This window comes from Microtus ochrogaster, chromosome 24 (genome assembly GCF_000317375.1).
Source record: "Microtus ochrogaster isolate Prairie Vole_2 chromosome 24, MicOch1.0, whole genome shotgun sequence".
NCBI classification, from domain to species: domain Eukaryota; kingdom Metazoa; phylum Chordata; class Mammalia; order Rodentia; family Cricetidae; genus Microtus; species Microtus ochrogaster.
The window spans coordinates 28074376-28098799 of record NC_022024.1 but is presented as its reverse complement, the minus strand read 5'-3'; the positions used below and the strand labels follow the sequence as shown (position 1 = coordinate 28098799).

Sequence of the window (24424 nt, the reverse complement as noted above, 5' to 3'; positions counted from 1 at the left end):
CACTCGGTAGGGAAGGTGCGATACCAGTGTGGGGTCAGGAATGCATTCCTTGGTTTCTAGCGCTGTAAGGAATTTATGGAATGGGTTCCATCGTTTTTTAGAGGAAGACAGTGAAGTTCGTACAGGAGAAACTCCCATCTGAGGCAAGTTTGTTTGGTGTACCGTCCCCACAGGGTCGCTTTCTGGGTACAGCCTGTGAAAACATTTAAACTTACTTCATCTTCACGAGGACGCCAACCTGCGCCTGCAGCGGACTCCAGAACTCCCACCCGCGCGTGCGCACTGAGCTCCCCGGCCTCCTCTGGCTCGGGAACCTCCAGTCCGCGGTTCCTTGTGCAGAAACTGCCGCTTCCGCCCGGCGAGTTTTGCCGGGAGCACCGAGGGGCGGGCCATGCAGCCGGTTAAAATGGAGCTGGTGGAGGTCCTGAGGCGCGGGCTGCAGCAGGTCACCGGCCACGGCGGACTGCGGGGCTTACTGAGGATTTTCTTCAGGTAGGAGGCCGGAGCTCGACTCTCGGGTCTCTGGGGACGGCTCCGGCTGCTTTCCTGGAAAGGGACCCGGGTTCGATCGCCTTGGAGGACCGAGGCGACGGGCTCTGTCAAGGACGACAGGCTCAGTGTCCGGGCTGTCACCTGGGAAGGCTCCGGCTCTGGCTCCGTCCCGAGCGATGGCGCTGTGCCACAAGGGCTAGGGCCGCTGGGCTGCACCGGTCCCGAGTCCAGGGGTGTAAATTTACCAGACGAGCCCTCGGTGACCTTGGGAAAGTTTCCCGCGGCGCTGGCGAACAGTAAAAAGTTGAAGGAGTCGATCCTTATCCTCCACGTCAGTCCCCGATAGTCCTGCAAACAGCAGCAACTGCGGGGAACCATTTGGAGGCCTGTGGTGGATTGGAAAATCCAGGAGGCGTTCAGAATACGAAGATAACATTCTTTGACTCGCAGAATAGTTTGCTAACTGGTGTCTCCGGGTGCAGGGAAAGTAGATGCATGCACTGTGGCTTGAAGGTCGTGTTTTCGATATAATTTAAGCACACAGTAGTGTTGGTTAATGTTTTCCACCTGTCTACATGCTACTGGGACAACACAGGAGATGCCAGAGTTCTTAGCAGGAAAGTTGATTCTCGAACGTTGAGTGGCCAGAACCTTCTGCTGAAGGCTAGAGGTGTATAACTAACTCTGTCCCCATAATCTCCTCGTTCTTGTAGCTGATGCAGCAGTAGATGGTAGTCTCTCTCTCTCTCTCTCTCTCTCTCTCTCTCTCTCTCTCTTTTGAGACAGCTGTCCTGGAACTCACTCTGTAGACCAGGCTGGCCTCAAACCTGTCTCTGCCTCCCAAATGCTGAAATTAAAGGTGTGCGCTGCCACCGCCGAGCTTCTGTTTGTGTCTTGAACAGTGAACCATTCTGAGATGCCTTTTCCCCATATACTTCCAGGGCAAATGACATCCGGGTTGGTACTTTGGTGGGAGAAGACAAATACGGAAACAAGTACTACGAGGACAACAAGCAGTTTTTTGGTGAGTGCAGTGTTTTCTCCATGAATAATTGGACCGGGGTTGGGACGTTGAGTCTGTTTTCCATATCATGCATGAGCTTGTGCGAAGTACTTGGAAAGAAGTGTAAAATTCGACAGAAGATCTAAAAGATGAATCAACAAGATGGCTCGGGCTGTTTGGACACCTGCCACCAAGCCTGATGACCTGAGTTATTCCTGAAGTAGGCTCTTTAGACAACCATGTGCCACACATCTTTCAGGTGAAGAAACCAAGACATCAGCTGGCTATTACAGTTCACACAGCTGCAAAGTTGGTACCCCAGAGGTTAGCATCTTATTCTATAGCCCTAACCCTCTAAACGCAAACCTCAGAACTTTAGACTTGGGTTAGACTTTAAGAAATGATCTGAGCTGGGCATTGTGGCTCCCATGATCCCAGCACTCTGGAGGCAGTGGTGAGAGAATTGCCAAATGTTGGAGGCTAGCCGGGACAGCCTGAGTGAGACCATATTTCAAAAACAAACAAACGCATAAATAAATGAATGAATGAATGAATGAAAGAAGGCAAAAACCAAAAGAAATTGCCTAAAAACTGGTTTTTATAGCTGATGCAGCCAGTGTTCAAGGAAATGTCTTTGCCAAAGAGACTTAATCCTATAACAGAAATGCACTCTGTATATTTTATGTATATTTTAAAGACTTTTTTTGTTTGTTTAGATTTTTTTTTTTTTTTTGGTTTTTCAAGACAGGGTTTCTCTGTAGCTTTGGAGCCTGTCCTGTCCTGGAACTAGCTCTTGTAAACCAGGCTGGCCTCAAACTCACAGAGATCTGCCTGCCTCTGCCTCCAGAGTGCTGGGATTAATGGTGGGGGGTAGATAGATAGCTCTGTAATTAACAATACTTGCTGCTCTTGCAGAGGGCTTGGCTTCAATCCACAGGATCCACCTGGTAGCTCACAGCTGTCTATAACTCTAGTTCCAGGGGAATCTGATGCCCACTTCTGAACTCCACGGGTACCATGCACACATGTGGTATATATATATACATGCAGACAAAGCACCCATATACATAAAATAAAAATAAATAATTCTTTAAATAAATAGTAAAAAACAAAATTCCTGGAAGTGATTGCTAAGTGTGTACATGGACTTTCAAGATCAAAATAATTTTTTTTTTTAGATTTAATGGGTATGAATGTGCTTGCCTGCATGTTTGTCGGTACCACAAGCATGTGTGGTGTCTATGGAAGCCAGAAGAAGATATCAGATACCCTGGAACTGGAGTTACAAATGACTGTGAGCCATTGTGTGGGTGACTGGAAACTGAACCAAAGTCCTCTGTAAGAGCAGCAAGTGCTCCTAACTGCCGAACCATTTCTCCACCCCTGACTTTCAACATTTTAAAAATGGATCTCTTATTTGAAATTGCTAAGGGTCAGCCCTGTCCTAGTATAAATCTATTCCCAAGGCCTAATTTATCAAACCTTTGCCATGGAGCCATTTCATCAGCCTTGACAGTCCCCTGCCTGCTTGGATTACAGTTCTTCTCTTTCTTTGTAATGTGTTTTGTGTGCCAGACAGTTTGGTCTTGAATTCAGCTGTTCTGCCAATGGACCTAAAGGAAACTGAGAGTGGTTTTGGGGTGTGTGTGTGTGTGTGTGTGTGTGTGTGTGTGTAGGCCAACCTTGAGTATCATTCCTCAGGCACCATTTGCCTTCACCTTTTTTTTCCTTTCATTGGCCTGGAACTCAGCAAGTAGTCTAGGCGGCCAGTCAGTTTGCCCTCGGGGTCCACCTATCTCTGACTGAGTTGGCATTATATGTACCTACCACCGTGCCCAGCATTTGTTTATTTATTTAATTATATTTATTTAATTAACTTATGTGAGTTCTGGGGATCAGACTCAGGTCCTTGTACTTACAAGGTAAGCACGTCCCTGACCAGTTTTTTCCCTAGCCCTGGAAACAGTTTTAGAAGCAGTAGATAGGCCGCTCAACTCATTTCACAGGTATTTGTTAAATAAAATAGCACAGCCATGCTGTTTTGAAGACATGACCTGTCCTCGTGCCTAACCATCATTTATGATACTCCCCTAGCATACAAGTTTCACACTGCTCCAAAGCATCACATGGTTTCTTTTTTTTTTCTTTTTCTTTCTCTCTCTCTCTCTCTTTTTTTTTTTTTTTTTTGGTTTTAAATTATTTAGAATCCTAAATTAACATGTAGTGTTGTGAATACATTTTGGCTCTGACCTCTGAAGAATTCTCTTTTCTGGGAATACGTGGGGCAGGCAGGACCACACGTGCCTCAGCTCATTTCTGTGTCCGGGAGTTGGGGAGAAACAAGGATTCTCTACCCAGAAAAGGTTGTGAGCCTCCTCCCCCAGCTTAATCCCTGTTCTGTGATGAGGCCTGCTTCCCAGTGCACCGGGATGCGGTCCCCCAAGCATCGCCGCCGTTGTGTTAGAACACAGTGTACTGTCTTCTTGGTTATGTGCAGATGCTTAAGAAATGATCTTCTCCCGCGCAGGCCGCCACCGATGGGTCATCTACACCACTGAAATGCACGGCAAAAACACGTTCTGGGACATGGATGGAAGCATGGTGCCTCCCGAATGGTAAGCTAAGCTGCTGTGCTAAATAGAAGGGCCTATCGCCTAGTTACTTGTAAGGCGTTTGCTAGTGATGAGAGTGTGTCCCTGGGACACAGTGTTACACAAGTTACTCCTCAGCGTAAGTGGTTAAAAGCAGCGATCACTTGTTTTTCCATAACTTCTGTGACTGAGGGGCTCTAGGCCAAACAAGATGTCTGGTCTCTGCTCTGGGATGTCCGGGACCTCGGAGTTCCAGGCTCATCTGAAGGTGTGTTCACTTCGCAGCTGGCAGGTAGTTAATGCTGGCTGTCAGCATTGATGAATGCTGGGAGCCTCGCTGAGGCTGTGGTTGGAACCTCTTCATGTTCTTCCAGTGAGTGTTAGAGCAGGCCTTCGAAACAGTCATTATTACGTCCGTCTTCCTTGTATTGAGACAGAAAGTGCTGCCCCAGTTTGGCAGACAGCATTGAGTGTCTTTCCTTGAAGGTGTGTTAAAATGACGTTATATGTATGTAATATATAATGGTGTGGTCATCTGGGAAGACACACGCACGGTGTCACCTATGCGAGCGAAGGGAACAGCACAGAGAAACCTGGCCCTGGACTTCTCCAGCAGTTTGAATTCAGCCATGTCCCTCAGCTTCTTTAGGGCGTGATTTCCTCTTCTATATAACAAGAGCTCTAAAACCTATGGTTTCATAATATGTATGCAAATTTATATAAAATATTTCAGAGCAAAGTACTAATATTTAAAATTTTGTTTTTGATTCTTGAAATAACAAACTCTGAAAATCCTTCCCAGTTGGTCTAGAAATTTTCATTTAAGAAAATTCAAACAACAAAGACACAGCTAGAAATTGCTGATGTAGTGGGGCAAGCTTGGAGTCTTGTCTACGTAGAAGGCTGAGGCAGAAGGACAGCACCGCCTGCACAAGAGGGCTGGGACGATGGCTCACTGAAGCGCTCACCCAGCACCAGGCCTTGCTTTCATCTCCTGCTACTACAAAGCAAACAGCAGTAAACGTAACCCCAGAAGTTAATGCATTAGGTTGGCTGTGACATGTGATTCTAGTTGAACCTGGTCACTGGCATGGCTTGCGGGTCTATTGAAAAGGAACTGGGGTAAGCGCACAGTACACTCTTCAATTCCAAAGACTCTTGGAAACAAGGCCTGGGATGTTACAGTGTAGGTGAAATGCAAGCGTAAGACAGAAGGAGCTGGGGATTGCCATGAGCTAGAAACATAGACTCCTCCAAGAGGGTGGCAGCTTACTCAGCTCTCCCTGGTGCTGGTAGGTGAGAGACACACCAAGGCTTTCCAGATAATGAGTGTATTTGTGTTTTCATTAGGAGAGTTCTTGTTTTTCTAACATTATTTTTTTGTAGCAGCCTAAGTATGCCCAATAGAATGTTCCATGGTGATGGAAGTCTGTGTCTGCACAGTCTAGCCCAGAAGGCACATCTGGGCTAATGTGGCTAATACAACTAAGACAATGAGTCATCTGTTTAGTTACATATAAGTTGGGGGTGGGGTCAGGGCTTCATTCTGTAGCCTAGGCTGGTCTGGAGTTCATGGTGATCCTCCTGGCTGAGCTTCCCGAGTACTAAGATAACAGATAGGTTTCACCCTTTTATTAGAGTCAAATGGGCTACTTGATTGGGTAAGCCGTTTTCCAGAATGCTGTTTGGCAAGGAAAACAGTCTCCCAAGTCCTCTCTCACACAAGGAGGTTTTCACCTGGGCCAGTACTCGAACTCACTGGGAGCTCTGGTGCCCTTGCAGGAAGTCACTGAGTGTGAGAGGTGAAACAGCAGCAGCTCAGAGGTGGCACCTTTAGGCTTAGTGTTGGTGTTTTAAGGGGACTAGACTGTGGCTCTGTTTCGGTCCGGGGAGCTGTCTGGGTCTAGAGCTGCTGCCCCTAACTAAAGCAGTTCTCTGTGTTAAAGGATTCAACCCACACAGCCTCAAGGTCAAGCACAGGGCTTGCGAGCTGAGGGACCACCTTGCTTTTGTGAGACTGATTGTCTGTAGCTGGAGTTCATGCTGCGTGGCCGTGAAAGATGTGTGTGCCCTTGGGTTCAGACTTGACATCTGTCCCCTTTAGATACTAGCTTCTGTGCTTGGCGTCAGCATCTTGGGAGCCGGGAAATAGGGGGTGCTGGTTTAAATTATGTGGAATGAAGCCCATTTCAAACTAGAATTAAAAATTTGGCAAGATCAAAGTCCTGTTGAGCCGAGCGAGCGAGTCCTTTTATATACGATCATGTATAGATCACACGGATGAGAAGGCAGAGCTGGAGAAGACAGGAGCACTCTGCCAGCTGCCTGAGGGCGACAGAGGAGAGGGAGCTGGGTTTCTCTGTGAAAGGGGCTCCCAAGGGTAGACTTTGATGCCTCCTCTCTGTATGGGGGAGAAGTGGTGGAGGCAGGCTGAGCTCTGTTTGTTCTTAGACTGACCTCAGTCTGCTAGCTGTGGCGTGCTGTGGAGTTCTCCCTTCCTCCCAGCCGTAAGTCTGAAGGTGACCCGGATGTCATAGTTTCTGCCTGTGATCTTGGCGCTCCAGAGGCTGAGGCAGGATGGCCATGAATTCAAGACCAGACTGGAGTACAGTGTAATCTTGCCTAACAAAACAAAATAAAATTGAAGGTGAGTTTATCTTTAAGTAGAAAACCAGGTAGCATTATGCATGTGTGGTATGAGTAACAGATGCAACTTAATCATCGCTGTGCGCTCAGCTTTATTGAGTACACAGTGCTTCTAAACTAAAGCAGATGCTACAAACGGAGCATTGGATAAGACAAGTGTATGTTCTTATGGCAGAAAAACGTGTGTCTTTTTCTGGGTGTATTCGAAGTAACCATGAAAGCAAAGAAGATAAAATGAAGCTGGGATTTATGTGACGGAGGTAGAGCACAATGGGGGAATCCAGGGTGTGTCTGTGTGTGTGTGTCTGTGTGTGTGTGTGTGTGTGTGTGTGTATTTTTTTTTTTTGAGACAGATCTTGCTCTATAGCCTATGTTGGCCTCAAACTCATGATCCTGCCCAGACTTCTGGTGCTGGTAGCTGGTGTTAACGGCATGGACCACTGTGCCCTGCTTAGGAGGTTATTTTAATACAGGGGACAAGGAAATCTCTGAGGAAGTGACATTTGGGGAACTTAGGAGGGGTGGGAGTTCCAGGAAGAATCTTCCCTAGAAGCTTACCAGTGGGAGCTCTGGCGTGTCACACACACTCTTGGTGTGTTGCACACAATCCTTGGTGTGTCACGTGCATGCCTCGGTGTGTTGTAAGAACAGCAGTATGGCTAGTTTGACTGTAGCATGCAAGTGAGGGGGAGATGAGCTACAGGACAGGACAAATACTGTTTGGTTTTCAGGCTGGAGATAGAGCTCAGGACACGTGCTCAGGCTGTGCAAGCATGTGCTCAACCCACAGCAGCACTAAACCAGTCAGTCCATAAGAGTTTGTTACAGTGGGGAAAGGGACACGCATGAGAGGTGTTGGAAGGTGACGGTTTCCTCAGGTGTCCTGCATGTGGACAGGGTGTCGCAGAAATAAGGCCATGCTTTTCTTGTTGCGCTTTGCCAAGTAGCCTCCAGTCTGGATTTGTCCCAGTGGTAATTATATCTTCTATCAGTTCATTAAGATGTCTGCTAGGTTTTCCTAAAAAAGAAATGACTCGTTTTCCTTTTGTAGTTAATTAGCATCTTGTAAGGCAATATGTTGGAGTTTCATATCCCATTCATATTTTTAATCTATTTATGCTAGTATCAATTCCTATTTGAGTCAGTGGATTATAATCAATTTCTCTAATTAGTTCTTTTATTAACTAAATTGGGCCCAATTTGATTACTGGGGTGCATGCCTTTTGGATGCTTTTGAAATGACCCCATCCTTCTTAGAGTGCGCCCTTGCTTTCCGGTTCCAGGGGCTTCCCTTTCACTTCATGGCTTCTGTCTCCACTTTGTGAACACTGACTTCTCTGCAGGAGATGGGTTAGGGCGTGCCATCCAGCCTGATGCCCTGTCAGGGCCGTGGTGGCATCCAGTCCAGTCAGAAGGAAACTGAAGAGCCATGAGCTCTGCTCTTTTTGCTGTAATAGTTTTGCTAGATGATGAAAGTTGAATGGGATCTGAGGATTACAAGACAGTGTAGTGGTTGAAAAGCCATTGAACATCATTCTGCAAAGTTGGTCGTGAGTGTAATGAAGGATATTCCTGATATGTGCTGAGAGCTAGGCTTCTCCCAGGTAGCTAAGCTGGGAACTCACAGGAAAGGGTCTTGATTGAAAGGGCTACACAGCAAAGGTAGTTAGGAGAGCAGAACTGACTTCTTGCTAAAGAAAGATTTGATGGTTCTCGATATTAGATCAGATTAGCCACGGCATTCCCTTAAGACAGAGCCTGATCCAGAGCAAGATCGTGGCTCTTCACCCCTTCTGTAAAGGCTGAGAGAGATGAGGAAGCCACGGGGAAATGTTTGAAGCTAGCGGGGGAGCCTTATGAAGTTTAAGGAAAGAAAGCATTTCCGTGGCGTCACAGTCGCGTGGGTAGCAGCAGGGCCCTGTGTAGAAGCTGCAGCAAGTTATCCAGAAGATGCAGCTGAGATCACTGATGAAGGTGGCTATGCTAAATGACAGTTTCAATGCAGATGAAACAACTCTGCACTAGAGTTGAATTTCATAGCTAGACTTTGAGACATCAGTGCCTGGCTCGACCGGTTACTCTCCTCTTTAAGCCCCATGCAGCAGAGGCTTCAGGTCAAAGCCAGTGATGTTTGCTTTCCCAGAAACCCGTGCTCTGAGGCAGTGAGCAAACCCTGTGGTCTGTGAATGGGATGGCAAAGCCTAGACAGCAGCATATCTGCTCACAGCCCAATTGACTGATGTCACTGTGGAGACCTGCTGCTCAGCATCGCTCTCACTGACAACACTTCCTGAGGGCTCCAAGGGAGATGGATAAGGAAATGAATGCTTACAGTCCTGCAAACACACACCCCTTCTGCAACCCCTGCATCAAGGAGTAATTCTGACTTTCAAAACATTATTTACAAAATACATGCAGTGATTATAGCTACTACAGACACGATTCCTCTGATGGATGTGAGCAGTTCATTGAAAGCCTAGAAGGTAGTCACCATTCTGGAGAATATTAAGAACGTACTCATGGAGGATGTAAAAATAGCAGTATACGAAAGAGCTGGATCCAGCCCTCATGAGTGGCTCTGAGGGGTTCAGGGCTTTAGAGGGTGCGAAAACAAAAGATACAAGAGAACAAGCAAGGGAACTAGAATTAGAAGTAGAGCCGAGATGCCAAGGTGTTACTGGAACAGAGATGCTTACGGGCCGGGAAGGAAAGAGACCTTTTGAGATAGTGTTTCCCAGTAAAGGTGCTATGAACATTGTCGAGATAATAGCAAAGGATTTAGGGTACTACATGAACATAGTTGGTAAAACAGTAGCGTGGTTACAGAGGGATAAGTGCAAGAGAATCTTCTGTGGGTAAAATGGCATCAAAGGGCGTCAGATACGCATGCGAATTCCTTATGGAAGACTCAACTGATATGGCCAATTTTGGTGTTGTGTTTAAGTGTTCTTTTGTTTGTTTTCGTTTTTTTGAGACAGGGTTTCTCTCTGTAGCTTGGGAGCCTACCCTGGAACTCATTTTGTAGACCAGGCTGGCCATGAACTCACAGAGATCCACCTACCTCTGCCTCCCAAATGCTGGGATTAAAGGCGTGCGCCACCGCCACCACCGCCCAGCTTTAAGTGTTCTTTTAAGAGGATAGCTCAGAGGTTAAGAGCATTGCCTGCTCTTCCAAAGGTCCTGAGTTCAATTCCCAGCAACCACATGGTGGCTCACAACCATCTGTAATGGGGTCTGGTGCCCTCTTCTGGCCTGCAGGCATACAACGTTCAGAATATTGAATACAGAATCAATCAATCAATCAATCAATCAATCAATCAATCAATCAATCTTTAAAAAAAAGATGCAGGGAGCTTAGAGGGATGACTCGGTGGATAAAGTGCTTCTTGCACAAGCGTGAGGACCTGAGTTTGGATCCCCAGCTCACACGTAGCCCGCTCACATGTAGCCCAGGGTGGTGGTGTGCACCCGGAATCCCAGCACTGGGAGGCAAAGTCGAGAAGACCCCAGACACTTGCTGACCAGTCTGTCCAGCCAGCAAGCCCCCTCTCTCAAAGTAGTGAGTAAAGGAAGACACATTGTGTCAACTTGCAGTCTCCACATATACTGCCCTATAGAGCATGCACTAACATACATGTTCATGTCCCTGACACACAGACACACAAAGAAAAGAAAGGGAAGAGAAAGTGCCAGGCTAGGGGTGTAGCTCGCTGGCAGAGGGCCTACAGGAGAGACAAGACTTCAAGACAAAAATGATTCGGGGTGATGGCTAGCAACTTCCAGCAATAAAGTATTACAAATTGGGGTCTGTGTAGTTTGAGGATATACTGCTGCATGCTTACTAGATGCCGGCATCATGTAATTTTTCTATGTACAATCAACCAGAAGGCTTCTTGTGATACTGTCCTTCATGTGCTGCTGAACACACACTGTCCACGACATTCCCCTAGTGGTTTTATAGCCCCGCCAACCGCACGTTCCGTTCCCATCTCCCCCAGTCTATATCTCTTGTTGTGCTTACTCGATAATTCTTTAGCTGTAACTAAGTCAGTGCTTCCATCCTGGTCCCCTCAGTAGACTGCCACCTCCCACTGTGAACTTCCTCCTGACCCCACTTTGCCTCCAGCACCCACACATGGCTGCTCCCAAGGGCACCCCTCTTAGATACTCACCTTGCTGGGTTAACACACAAAATAGTGAGTTTCATTATGACATTTTCATACATATCTATAATAACTGGGCATATTTTCCTCCCGCCCCAGCTTGGCCCCACTTCATGGCGTTTGTATTCTTGTTGCTATGTAGTTTCAAGAAAGAGGTTCAGGCATTAGACTAATCCCTCAGGAAGCTGCGGTACAGCTAGTTGTCTGGTAGGAGGTGGTAGCTCCTAGACTAGCGTGCAGGTGACACAAGCTGCAGTTTAGGGTGGGAGTCACTGGGGCACCAGTTACCAGACAGCCTGGCATGACAAACATTGGCTCGCACTCTCTTTGTTAGCAATTGGGTGTTTCCTCTGAGCGCCTCCGCTCCGGGCCTTCACAGAGCTACAGTGGAGGCCCCGTCCGGAGCTGTGGTCACGTCTTCACTCTGAAGGCCACACTGCCGCACGCACAGGGGTCCTTTTGCACAGAGATACCTCAAGCTTGACAGCTGGCTTCCCTGGAGCCAAAAGCTGGAGAGAAAGCCAAAGAGTCCTCTCCAGGTAGAAGTCAGGCGTTCCAAACCTAATCCTAGAAGTGACATTCTGCTTGTTAGGAGCGAGCCAGTTAGTCCCCGCTCTAAAAATGGGTGTTGCACAGGGAGTGAGTCCAGAAAAGGAGATTGTTGGGGGCCCTCTCGAGAGGCCTGGATCACAGCTACAGGAAGCAAAAGTAAGATCTATGTACAACTTTGAAATGAATAGGAAAAAGAAATGCTCATTGAGGAGCCGGGCCTGGTGACAGATACCTGAAGTTCTGGCTCTCCATAGATGGGGAGAGAAGCCGAGAAAGTTTAGGGCCAGCCTGTACTATGTAACAAGACTTTGTCTTAAATACCAGTAATAGTAAAAAGCCTGTTCAGATGGTTTGCTCATCTTTAAGTTCAAATTACTTGTCTTTGTTGTTGTGTCTTTGATCTGGGCACTGGTGGTAGAGTTACCAAAGTAGGGAAAGCGGAATGGGATGGGGGAGCAGGCTTGGGAGTCAGAAGTTCTCCTTGTAGGCGCAGCTGGGGCAGAAGAGTAGTCAGTTGAAACCACTCATTGGAGAAACTGGTGCTGGAGACGGGGGTTTGCTGTGATTTTAGCCAATGTACTGTGTAATTTAAAAGAATATGGCCTTCGGTGGCATGCCTCGCTTGCTGCTCTGGAGACCAGGGAAGAACAGACCGACTCTCTTGCTAGAAATTGAGCTCGGATTGGTAAATTGCTTACGGCTTGCAAGGAGTCACACAGCCTGTTCATTAGGCGTGTTTGGACGTGCCTCAGGGCTGGTGTGCATGGGACTGGCAAGCTCCCAGAGGAACGGGAATTCTGACACTGTGCCTCAGTCTGCGGAGAGGTTGACTGGTGGGGAGCTTGAAGCTTTTAATCACAGGCCAGCTCCTACACCTGCCGATGCGCCTCTCCTCCCACGAGACCATGTGCTGTGTCGTCTAGAGGGTGAGAGCACACAGCTCCTGGACGGCTGGCTGAGCTGTCTCCTGCTTCAGTGACCGAGCTCTCAGGGAGAGGAACATCAAATGTTGCCCAGCTGGCAGGCTGCAATGCCTGTCTTCTGCTGAGTCCTCAGGTGCCAGGGAGACCTTTGATAGTCTTGCAGCTTGTTCAGCAGCTGCATAGTCTCACCTGGGGACAGATCTTCTTCTAAGCCTTGGTGAATTTTGTTCGAATCAGAAATCCTTAGTCATCCTGTCAGCTTCGCTTGTTCTTCCCCAGTCTTGCGGGGAAGCGAGTTCACTCTATGGCTCTCGCCTTGGCCTGCTTCTGTTAGTCTGCCAGTAGCCGGTACAGCCACCGGGTCCCTCTGTGGATAAGCAGAGGGGGTGTGTGCGTGGTATAGATGCTGGAAGAGCACTGGGGCTGGTGGGTCTTGAAGGAAGAACACAGTACTGTCTGTAATAGAGCATAGCGCTCTATTTACATGCAACAAATATTAATTGAGGGCCTCGCTACATGTCAAGGACTGGGATGCGTTTATTGAGAAGTGCAATATATATGCCCTCCGGGAGCTCATAGCCACTTAGTGAATACAGTCAGGCAGAATAATAATGTTCTACAACTCAGGGTTTTCATTTTCCTGTCAACCTTTTTTTCCCTGATGGGATCAGCAGTAAGATTTTAATTTCTCCAGGAATTTCTATTAGTTCCATTGCTCGTATGGAATAACCTCCAAGTATTTAGTTAAGTAAATAATACATATTTATATAACTTTTATTGTCCCCAGTTTTATCTTTAAATTAACTATTCCTGTCTAGATGGTAATGCACAAAAGTTCATTTTCATTGGGTATGGTAGTTAGCCTGTGCATGGACTCACAGACATAAAAAAACAAGTAAATAATGAGTAAATCAGACATAAAACTTGACAGAGTTAAAATGTTACTGAGTTGGAGAATTAGAATGTTTGGATGATTTCATGCATATAGAATAAAATTATCATTCTCACTTACATCAGTAGAGTAGATGTACTGTTGTGACTTGATGTATGGGAGCCCTGAATTTACTACAAATTGTGGTTTAATGGCGTGCTTAGACTTTTCCCTGCAGCATGTATGCTGTGTGCCCACTTGGTGGCACCGTCTGCTCATTTTTAGCTAACATCGTTTCCCTCACTTATGTCCCCTTGTATACTGTCATCTCCCTCCCTCCTTCCTCCCTTCCCTCCCTCCTCCCCTCCCTCCCTTCTCTTGGACTGTATTCTAGATTTTTTTTTTTAATAATAAGGTTATGGAAGGGGATTATGTGGAGTAGGTGAGGTAGACAGAGGAGAGTCAAGCATGATTCTTTAGGTTAAGCTTGTCTGGTCAGTACCATAGTGGTGAGTGAAATAGAAGGGATGAAGTTGGTCGTGCTGGTCTACGCCTGTCCTTTCAGAATTAGGGCGGTGGGGGAAGAAGAATCAGGAGGCGAAGGCCAGCCTGAGCTGCATGATACCTTGTACCAGGGAGAGAGAGGATTATAGAAGAAAGGTAGGCAGGCAGGTGGGCGGGCAGCCTGGAAGGAGATGTAGGTGGTGATGGGTGGGGCTCAGTGTAGAGCGTCTGCGTACGGTGCATGAGGCCCTGAGTTCAATCTGGAGCTCTGCAAAAACACAAAACAAAGCAAAGCCTGGTTATTAAAGGTTGCAGCTGTTAGGGAAACCTTGGAAATCCGGGGGATGGGGTACAGCCAGAAATAAGCTCTGAATTCCTTGGGTTTTGAGCATGCGTCGTCCTTGCCATTTCACGCACCTGATACAGGTCAGCTGCTGGAGCAAAGGAAGGTGTTTGTTGGGGACTGTGGACCCCCAGACCCTGAATTTCCTGTGACACCCTTCCTGCCAGAGTAAACAACTTGTTTTCCTATGCTTGCAGCTGCTCTGAACACGAGACCCTCAGGAGTTCCTGATGGCAGGGGAGTGGTTTCTGGTGGGCTTGCTTGCAGCTGAGCGTTAGGGCGTGGCCATTAGTCAAGGAGACCCTATATAAGCTGCCCTGGAACACAATAAAGGGACATTCTTGGAGTATTCTTGGCATTACTCGTGTCTCTGTGTGTTTCAATCTCAAGGCCCTTGCCCGATTTGCAAACCGTAGCGCTTGGGACAGGCGTTGAGCTACAGGTGTTCTTTTTGAGATGTGGGGTCTTGCCGTGTTGCCTAGCCTAGTTCTGACCTCCTGGGCTCAGGTGGTCTTCCTGCCTTAGCCTCCTGGGTAGCTGCTGCCTCTGTCCCATAAGAACCACAGCAAGGAGAAGAGATGACAGTCTTGGTCACATCCTCTTTAGAAGAAAGTTGTGGCTATAAATAATAAGCACTTAATAGTTCTGACATATGCACAAGTTTGTGCCTCCTTCCCCCATGCAGACGGTTCCTGCATCTCAGCAAACATTCTGCCCGTCAGCTGAGTGCTCCAGGAACTGGGGGCTTTTGTACAATGGCAATTCGTATTTAAAATTAACATCCCATTTATTGCAGCTGTAAATCTCAAAACTGTAGTTCTTAAGCCTCAAGGCTTAGCTCATAAACAGAATAACAAGATTAGTAAGTTGAATACTTTTTGCATAAAAATAAAGAATAATCATTTTCTCTTGTTCTTTGATGAATGTTTGATAAACTCTAATGGAAAGGATTTAATCCTCCTCAACAGTTCTATCTATTTACAAATTTAGTTCATTACATTATTTTAAGCATTTTAGTTAGGTTACATCTATAAATTTAAGATATTTGATTTTTCCCAATTCGTCAAATGCTCAGTTAATAGGGAGACTAACAGCCCCATCAAGCAACTGTTCTGATCACATAAGCAATTCTTTTTACTCAAGCCAGAAACTTAAGGGTCATCTCGACTCCTCTTTCTCGAACATCTGCCAATTTATTTTTCTTGCTTTCTCCTTTTAAATTATTATTAATGTGTCGTTGTTAGCACGAACTGTTCTGCTATTTCCATGCCTGCACCATTGCTATCATGGCCACCCGTCCTTTTGCACCTCCCTCCACTCTCTAAAATTGTATTTTTTAGTATTGGGGGGGGGGGTTGATGTGTTGGGGCGTGGTAAATGCATATTGTAGTGTGTATGTGGGAGTCAGATGTCTTAGTTAGGGTTTCTGTTTCTGTGAAGAAACTATGACCACGGCAACTTTTATTAGGGGAAACATTTAATGGGCTGTCTTACATTGTCAGAGGTTTGGTCCATCATTATCATGGTGGGATATGGCGCATGCAGGCAGACATGGTGCTGGAGAAGGAACTGAGAGACCTCCATTTGACCCACAGGTAAGAGGAAGGGAACTGAGTATCCCACGGAATCTGATCAAAGGAGACATACTTCCTCCAATAAGGCCACGCCTATTCCAACAAAGCCACGCCTCCCAGTAATGCTACTCCCTACAAGCTCAGGGGTGTCAATTGCACTCAAACGACCACCCCAGAGAACAATTTTGTGAAGTTGGTGCTTTCTTCCCGTGTTGGTGTAGAGTCCAGGATCTCACTCAGGCCTCCAGGCTTTCTGGCAGGCACCTTTCCCAGCTAAGCTGCCTGCTTTTCTCCCTGCGTGGACTAAACATCTGATTGCTGCCCAGTGATGTCACTGGAGCCCAGGCCACAGTTGCCTCCTGCTTGGCTTCTGCAGCTACAGCCCAAATGATTTGATTACATTCGTGCAGCCCACTGCCAGTGTTGCCGTGGGAGAGATTAGTGATTGGGCTTTATCTGGTTTTTGTTTCCCGTGCTGAGCGTTGAATTTAGGGCCTATGTATGCTAGGCTGGTACTGTACCACCGAGCTACACGCCTAGCCCACAACGAAGTCTGAGGGCTAGTCGTCTTCGCTCTTGTTACACGTGTGTGTGTGTGTGTGTGTGTGTGTGTGTGTGTGTGTGTGTGTGTGTGTGTGTGTTATATTTGGGGGTTTGCTCGTTATCTTAATTGACTGAATTTGCAGACTCAAGCCAGGGGGTATGCATGTGAGACCAGCACTCCATCACTGGGCTCTACCCCAACCCCTCTTTCTTTTTCTGAAATGTAGGGCGTATTGTGTTCTCCTCATAGTGAGGATACAGTTCCCATCCGCTTACTTGGTCCACAAGGCTTGTATGATCCCAGTGCTTTCCAGCTCTGAACACTGCCTTACACTTATGTTCGGTCTCTTTGACTCTGGTTTTTTCTTAAAGTGAGGGCACTCTTGCTCCAGGCTCTTCATGGAGGCTGTTTCTCTAGGCCTCGCGTGTCCTGTGCAGAGGAGGCGCTCCCCCTCTCACTGTCACTCTTTCCCTGTTGGCATGCACCTCTGCCTGGCATTTGTTTTAATTTCCCTTTTATTGAGAATAGATTCCCCCCCATACAATGTATCCTGATTATAGTGTCCCTCCCTCTACTCCCAGTTCCTCCCTGCTTCCCCTCCCATACTGCCCCACCCCTCTCTGTCTCTCATTAGAAAACAAACCGGCTTAGAAGGGATATTAATAAAATGTAAGAAGATAAGACAAAAACTAACACATCAGAATAGGACAAAACAAACCAACAGAAGGAAAAGAACAAGAAACGGACAGACGCAGAGACCCACTTGTTTGCACACTCAGGAGTCCCCTAAAAACACTAACCTGGAAGCTATAATATATATGCAAAGAACCATATTTATATTTCTGGGTCTGGGTTACCTAACTCAGGATGTGTTTTTTTTGTTTTTGTTTTTGTTTTTTTGTTTGTTTTTTTTTTTTGATTTTTTGAGACAGGGTTTCTCCGTAGCTCTTTGGTTCCTGTCCTGGAACTAGCTCTTGTAGACCAGGCTGGCCACGAACTCACAGAGATCTGCCTGCCTCTGCCTCCCGAGTGCTGGGATTAAAGGCGTGCGCCACCACCGCCCGGCTGTTTTTATTTTTTCTAATTTGAAAAAAAGTAAAATCATGAAATTGTCAGGTAAATGCTTAGCACTTATTGTGTATTTTCTCCTTCTTGTCTATTTCCCCGATTCCCATACTAAAACCCTCCTAGCACGTAATAGCTTGTAGATGAGTGCTTGTCGGATGAAGATAGATATATTTTCTGGGAAGCAATCATTATTTTTAGAGAAAATGATCAGTTTAAGTCCTTAATGCAAAAATGACACTCCTTTAGGATTTGAAAACAGATTTGGTTTTGTTTTGTGTGTATAACTGGCGTGCCTGCAGGTATGCCGGTGTGCTTCTGTCCCATAGGCTAGAAAGTTCCTTATCCCTCCCCACTGGAGTTACAGCTAGGAGCCTCCATGTGGGCATTGGGAAGAGGACCCGGGTCCCCTGCAAGAGCAGGAAATGCTCGTGCCTACCCAGCTATCTCTCCAGTGTTCCCCCGCCCCTTCCTCTTTAGAGACAGGATCTTACCGTGTAGCTCTGGCTGGCCTGGAACTATATAGACCAGGTTGGCCAGAAACTCTGCCCCTCCCGTGCTGGGATTAAAGGCGTGCAACACTGCACCTTGCTTAAAATAGGTCCCTCTTAATGTTTGTTTTCTGACCATAAAACAAGAATACAAATATGTTCTAAGAAACCACAAACTGAATGATTAGATTTTTCTCCTACCATTTTTAAAAATACAAGGTCTGGCTATGTAGCCCAGGCTGGACACGAATTCCCCATCCTCCCACTTTGGTCCCCTGAATGCTGGATTGGCAGGTGTGTACAACCACATCCAGTTCTGTCTGATTTTGGTTTTGAGACAAGGTTTCATGTAGCCCGGTCTGAAGCTTGCTCTGCTATCCAAGGCTGGCATTGGACTGGTAGCCGGTTTGCCTATGTGTTACCGTGCTGGGGTTGCAGGCATCCTCAAAGGAGTCTTATATTTTATATAAAAAAAAAGTTAATGGAATTTCTACACCCGGGCTGTAGAAATAAGCTGGGGTTTTCCTTTTAAAACAAAGAACTCTTCTTGTTGCCTATGTCCAGAATTTTTTAAATCTTTATTGTATTCATAGGTTATCATGACTTTGGTACATTCTGCCTATATCACAAGTAGTCACATTTCTGTGTGACTGTTAGTGAAAGATTGCATTGTAGAAATGACCTTAGAAAAACATTCATTAAGGTAGACTGAGAGAAATATCTGTCTACCACTAAATCATTGTGTACTTCAGAGGAAGTGATTTTGCTTTCAGTGGCACCTTAAGTGAAGTAAGACTGGAAGTCAGTAGAATCTATAATCTCAAAATAATGACAGAAGACGTGGGTAGGAGTTATAAACCATTTCCGAGATATAGGATATTTCACTTTAGCACAATTGATTTCTTCGAAGTAATATGTGTTTGTTACAGAAAACAGAGAAGGAAACAAGCAGGCTGTTACACCGCCAGATGAAAACAATAACCATTAGCATTTTGATGTGTATTATCTGATCTCCTTTTCTGTGTACATATACACTTTGGGTTCCATTCTTTAACATGTTTAAATTTTTAATTCAGTTTATTTTGTGTGTATATGTGCTTTTATGAGTTTATACGCACCAGATGTTTGCAGGTGCCTGCTGAGGCCAAAGAGGGCATTAGATCCCTTCAACTGGAGTTAAAGTTGCTGAGAACCAAACCTGGGTCCTCTTCAATAGTAATAAGTGCTCTTAACTACGGAACCATAAGTCCAAGTCCAAAATTTTGTTCTTGTGGTGTGTGTCTGTATGTGTGTATCTGCCATCTGTCTGCCATGTATGTGGGTGCCTACAGAAGCCAAAAGAGGGAGGGTGTCAGATACTCTGTGCTGGGTTACAGGTAGCTGAGCTCCCTGCAGTGATTACTAGGAACTGGATTCAGGTCTTCAGCCATAACAGTCAGTATCCTGAACCACTGAGCTGTCTGTCCAGCCCCTGTTTTAATGATTAATGTCCTTGTTCTGCCACTTGGACAAACCATTTAAAGTCTTGTGCACTGTATCCCCCTTGGTTATTAAATTGGAGCTATAACCTCCACTTCCCTTGTTACAAGGATAAATGAATTAATAGTTTTTGCAGTGTTGAGAACAATGCCCATGATTTACAAATGCTATCTAAGTAGTGTTTAAAAAATTGACCAAACAGCTGGGTGGTAGTGGTGCACGCCTTTAATCCCAGCACTTGGGAGGCAGAGGCAGGCCTGGTCTACAAGAGCAAGTTTCAGAACAGTCTCTCTCCAACGCTGCAGAGAAACCGTCTTGAAAAAAAAATTCTTTTTGAGCAAACAACCTGCTTTTAAACCTGAAAATGCTTAAAATGGGCCGGGCGGTAGTGGCGCACGCCTTTAATCCCAGCACTCAGGAGGCAGAGGCAGGTGGATCTCTGTGAGTTCGATGCCAGCCTGGTCTACAAGAGCTAGTTCCAGGACAGGAACCAAAAGCTACGGTGAAACCCTGTCTCAAAAATCACAAAAAACCCAACCAACAAACCAAACAAACAAACAAATGCTTAAAATGTAGCAAATGTTTTGTCAAGTGATGAGTCGTCGACACTGTAATTCATAGTGAGAGGTTAGTCCAGTGGCTGTGCCATGCATAATTTAAGCATTCCCTTTTATTCTTGGCTTCGTTCTTCGCATTTGCTCACTATTATGAATAGAGCTGTGATCAGCATCCTCCATGCGCATAAGTGTATACGAAAAAGAGTATTAAATGTAACATATATGGCCTGTACAGTTTGGAAGTGTGTAATGGCACATGTTGTATTCTAGTGAACATTTCAAATAAATTGTACATTTTCTGAGACATTTTTGATGTTTAGTTTCCCTACAGTTCTTGTTTTAGAAGATCAGTTACCTCTTGCTGTTTCTAAACACTGTGACTCTGGAATTTTATGATCTGTAATGGGAAATCTAACTCAGTTTTCTTTTTAAAACAAATCCATCCTAGCAGTGTGCTGAGAAATCTTTGTTCTCCCAATGATGCGACAGTCCAGCTTCCTCTGGTTAGCTTGAGCCTGTGGGCACTGGATGTCTTTGCGTCTGCTGTGCAGGTTCTTTTGTTTGTGACCTAACACTTGATATCTGCTTCCAGCATCCAGAGTTGTCTTGGATGGACTTCCAGCTGATTCTAGAATGCTGTCATTGAATTCTGAAGGAGAACCTGTTGGAGATTTGATTCTCATTTTATTTAATTAATAGTCCCTATGTTAACAAGCTTTGAGTGGCCATCTTATAAAGCATATTTGATTTTTTAAAATTTATATCAACTTAGGTTGGGTAGGTGGGGTGGGAAGGGTTGCGGTAATTATGATTTCACATCTCTGTTTCCAGTCATGTTAATTCACTTCAGTATATTTGAGTATTGGTTTTCCCTAGTGTTATACTTTGTCATTATAAATTCTCTTTTTGTCTTTGCAACTTTCCTCCTTTTTGCCACTGTTTTTATTTGTGGTCTCAGGGCTCTGGCAAGCTTTTCTATTTTGTCTCTAGGCAACATCAGTCACCAGTGTTGTAGACACTGCTCTTAGAATGTTGGTATCTTTAAGTCATTCGAATAAGTCCGACCCTTTGCAAATAAAATACTTTGGTGTGGAAATCTAAAGGTACCACTTCTTTCCTTTGATTTAATAAACATTTTCTTGTTTCTTTGTAGCTTGTTGTAATGATTATAGTTTGTATATATGTGATTGGGTTTCAGAATGTGTTTGTGTGTGTGCATGTGCAAGCGTGTGTGTGTGTGTGTGTGTGTGTGTGTGTGAGAGAGAGAGAGAGAGAGAGAGAGAGAGAGAGAGAGAGAGAGAGAGACACTCAGGCTGGCCTCAAACTCAGAGAGACCCGCCTGCCTCTGCCTCTCTAGCGCTACCAGGCCTGGCTGATGATGGATTGTTGTTTACTTGTTTCCTGATACTTGCATGTATCTTTGCAAGGATTTCAAATTTTATAAATTACTATAAAAATGATCTTTTCCTTGCATTTTCTTTTTTTATAAATTCTTCATTTTATCACTTAAGTAATCAAACAGGCATTTGCAGGCTTTAGACTACGGTTTTTTTTTTTTTTTTGGTTTTTTTCGAGACAGGGTTTCTCTGTGGCTTTGGAGCCTGTCCTGGAACTAGCTCTGTAGACCAGGCTGGTCTCGAACTCACAGAGATTCGCCTGCCTCTGCCTCCCGAGTGCTGGGATTAAAGGCGTGCGCCACCATCGCCCGGCTAGACTACGGTTTCTTAAATATCATTTTAACCTTCAGCGGTCTTGAAAGTAATTAACTGAAAAAAGTTTTCTTATTACTTAAGCTGACTCAGTGAAGTGAAAGGCCACTCTTTCTACTGTGCCTTAAAGTCACATAAAGCCTTTGGGACGGGACGGTCTTGCTTTAACAGCTAATCCCTCTTCTTAGTAATTGACAGAACCTGCCCCACAACCAGCAGCCACAAGGGTCTCCATATTTTGTTACTGGTCCTGGCTTATTGGTCCCATTCACTCAAATAATCCTGTTTTCTTTAGAGGTTGTAAGGTAGACACCAATCTGTCTTATACAGGCTTTTTAATTCTTCATTGCTTACCGATCATAATACAATTGTTAGATTCAAATAGGAATTGTAATATATACATTACAATATAATATATACATCTGTATGCGTTTTTACTGGTTTTAACCAGCTGCTCATCTGAGCCCATCAGTTACTGCTGGCAGCCAGTCCTCGCTAGCAGTGTGCTCAGCTTCATGTTGGAGTAAAACCTTTTCTTCATCTTTTTGGCTAAGTCGTCATTCCCCCCTCCCCCCCCCCCCTTGGAGCTACAGCCTAGCTCTGCGACTCCTTCTCCTGCAGAAGTGGTTTCTCTAGTTTCCACGCTCCGGGGTCTGGAGTGATCCGATGTGATGTCTTCTCTCTCTGCTCCCTTTCCCCACGTACATTTTCTGCTTTTGCTGCCTTTTTGTCTCTTGAACTTGGGAGTCCTTTCTCCTTACTGAGCTCTTCCATTTCTACTCCATGTTGAGCCAGGTCTTAAAGTCTCACATCAACTAGCCTTTGGAACGTGCATTTATTTATATTGTGTGTGTATGTGTGCTTGTGTGTTCAGTATGCTTGCCATGGATGTTCAGGGTCAGCAACCTCTTCTTCCCCACGTGGGTTCTGAACTCAGGTTCCTTGGTGGGAAGCACCTTTGCCTGCTGAGCTATTTCTCTGTCCCTCTTGAAATTTAGTTAGATGTTCTTTGAAATCCAAACATCTAGGAATTTCAGGCTATGGTTTTATGTATCTGTTTGTATGCTAGTTTAGAGACAGGCTCTTGCTAATGTAGTCTAGACTCGTCTTGAATTTCCTTTCCCTACCTCTACCTCAACACTGATTATGAGCCACCTTGCCCACATTAAATTCTGACCTCTTGAGGAACTGGGAAGTTCTGTTTCATTTTGTTTTACGGTGTTGTTCTAACTCAGGCCTCATCGTGCCTGACCATCTCTCTACTACTGCGATGAACCCGCAGCTCTGAAAGCTGTATTCCTATTCCATTAACCTGAGTGCCTTTTCAGAACCCCTCTGATCTTACAGTGCAATCTGAGTCCCTGTACCTTCAGTAATGACAGCCTGTGTCTCTTGAGTACTACTTCAGAAAATAAAGACAAATGTAAAACAGTAAGGTGGCCCTACTTGGCTTATTTTTTTTTAAGGTAACAACTACTTCTTGCTGTTGAGAATTGACTAACTTTCTTGTGTGGCTGGCCAGTTCATTCTAAAGGAAGAATGTAGTGTATTTTGAGCAACGTTGTGACACTTACATAGTTTGTATTGCTGTAACCATGTTTTCATAGAAATCTCCTTTGAATCTTAAGCATGTAGTTTGCTTATAGGAGACAGGGTCTCACGTTGCACAGGCTGGCCAGGAACTCCTGGGCTCAAGCAGTGCTCACACTTCAGCCTGTGGGGCAGCCAGGTCTGCATCACCTTGCCCACCTTGTTTTTATCATTCTACCCCTGCCCCAACACACACGCACACACACACATATGCACACACACACACACACACACACACGCACACACACACGTGTGCGGATAGAGAACTAGAACTAGGCACTAAGTTCCCAGTCCCAAGATTTAGTATTTTTAACACAAGTTGTTGATTCTGTGGTGTTCAGGCTCCAACTTGAATTGAAGACACGTACAGAAACTATGCAGAAACCGTTTTCTCCAGCAGAGCCCTCGTGAATTTCAAACTGAGGCTTTGTGAGCCAGGGTAACGTGAGCGTATTAAATACCCAGAATGAGCCCGTAAATTCCCATTCCTCCACGGTCTAAGATTGACTCTAGAGTAACATTGTCACATCCACAGTCAGGACCCTCGTTATAAGCAATACTGTGTCGTGATCCGGCAGAATTGTTTTCTTGATTTGTAATATGCAAAATAACGGTGGAACCGGAAAAGGATGGCGCCTTAAATTTGATGAGACTTAGTGACGACAGTGGCCAGCACGCAGGGCTGCGTGCCTGCCGGGTGGGGTTTCTGGGTGCTGTGCTGCTGTTTGACGTAGACCATAACCGGGGTCTTTCCTCTTCCAGGCACCGTTGGCTTCACTGCATGACCGATGACCCTCCAACGAAAAAACCACCGACGGCCCGTAAATTCATCTGGGCAAACCACAAGTTCAATGTGACTGGCACTCCAGAGCAATATGTCCCTTACTCCACCACGAGAAAGAAGATCCAGGAATGGGTCCCACCTTCGACACCGTACAAGTGACTGCAGTGAAGACGAGTTCCGGCGCGTATGGGATGGCACAGGCTTGCTCTTGGATTCACACTTGTTCAGCTGACCATGAACTTGATTAAAGCTGCCTGACCAAGCAATGTCTTGGGTGTCTTTGCCATTTGTCATCCATCACCTGCAAAACATGCTCACATGTGACGGAGAGTAATTGGTATAGATGTCCCTGCGGGGGCTCTCTGGGGTAGAGCTCCCAGTTCTGGGAAGTAGCCCCTAGTACTGATCTTGTGTGTGGCCTCCCTGACTGCCATAGCTGGTGGGTAAGGGCAGGCCTAGTTCCAGCCTGAGCCGGATAGACAGTGGGAAGCCGCGTGGAGAGACAGACATTGGTGGCAGCATGGCTCCGTGCTTCTAGTGTGT

At 45.7% G+C, this 24424-nt stretch overlaps 1 protein-coding gene across 1 annotated transcript; it reads left to right on the top strand.

Annotated features, from left to right (window-relative positions):
* The first annotated feature begins 357 nt into the window (after positions 1-357).
* On the top strand, positions 358-24147 carry Ndufa12 (NADH:ubiquinone oxidoreductase subunit A12). The gene is made up of 4 exons (XM_005358147.2): positions 358-492; positions 1434-1516; positions 4023-4110; positions 23860-24147. Exons 1-4 carry the CDS (start codon positions 392-394, stop codon positions 24038-24040), a joined length of 453 nt encoding a protein of 150 aa, XP_005358204.1. The 5' UTR covers positions 358-391; the 3' UTR covers positions 24041-24147.
* Positions 24148-24424: the final 277 nt, after the last annotated feature.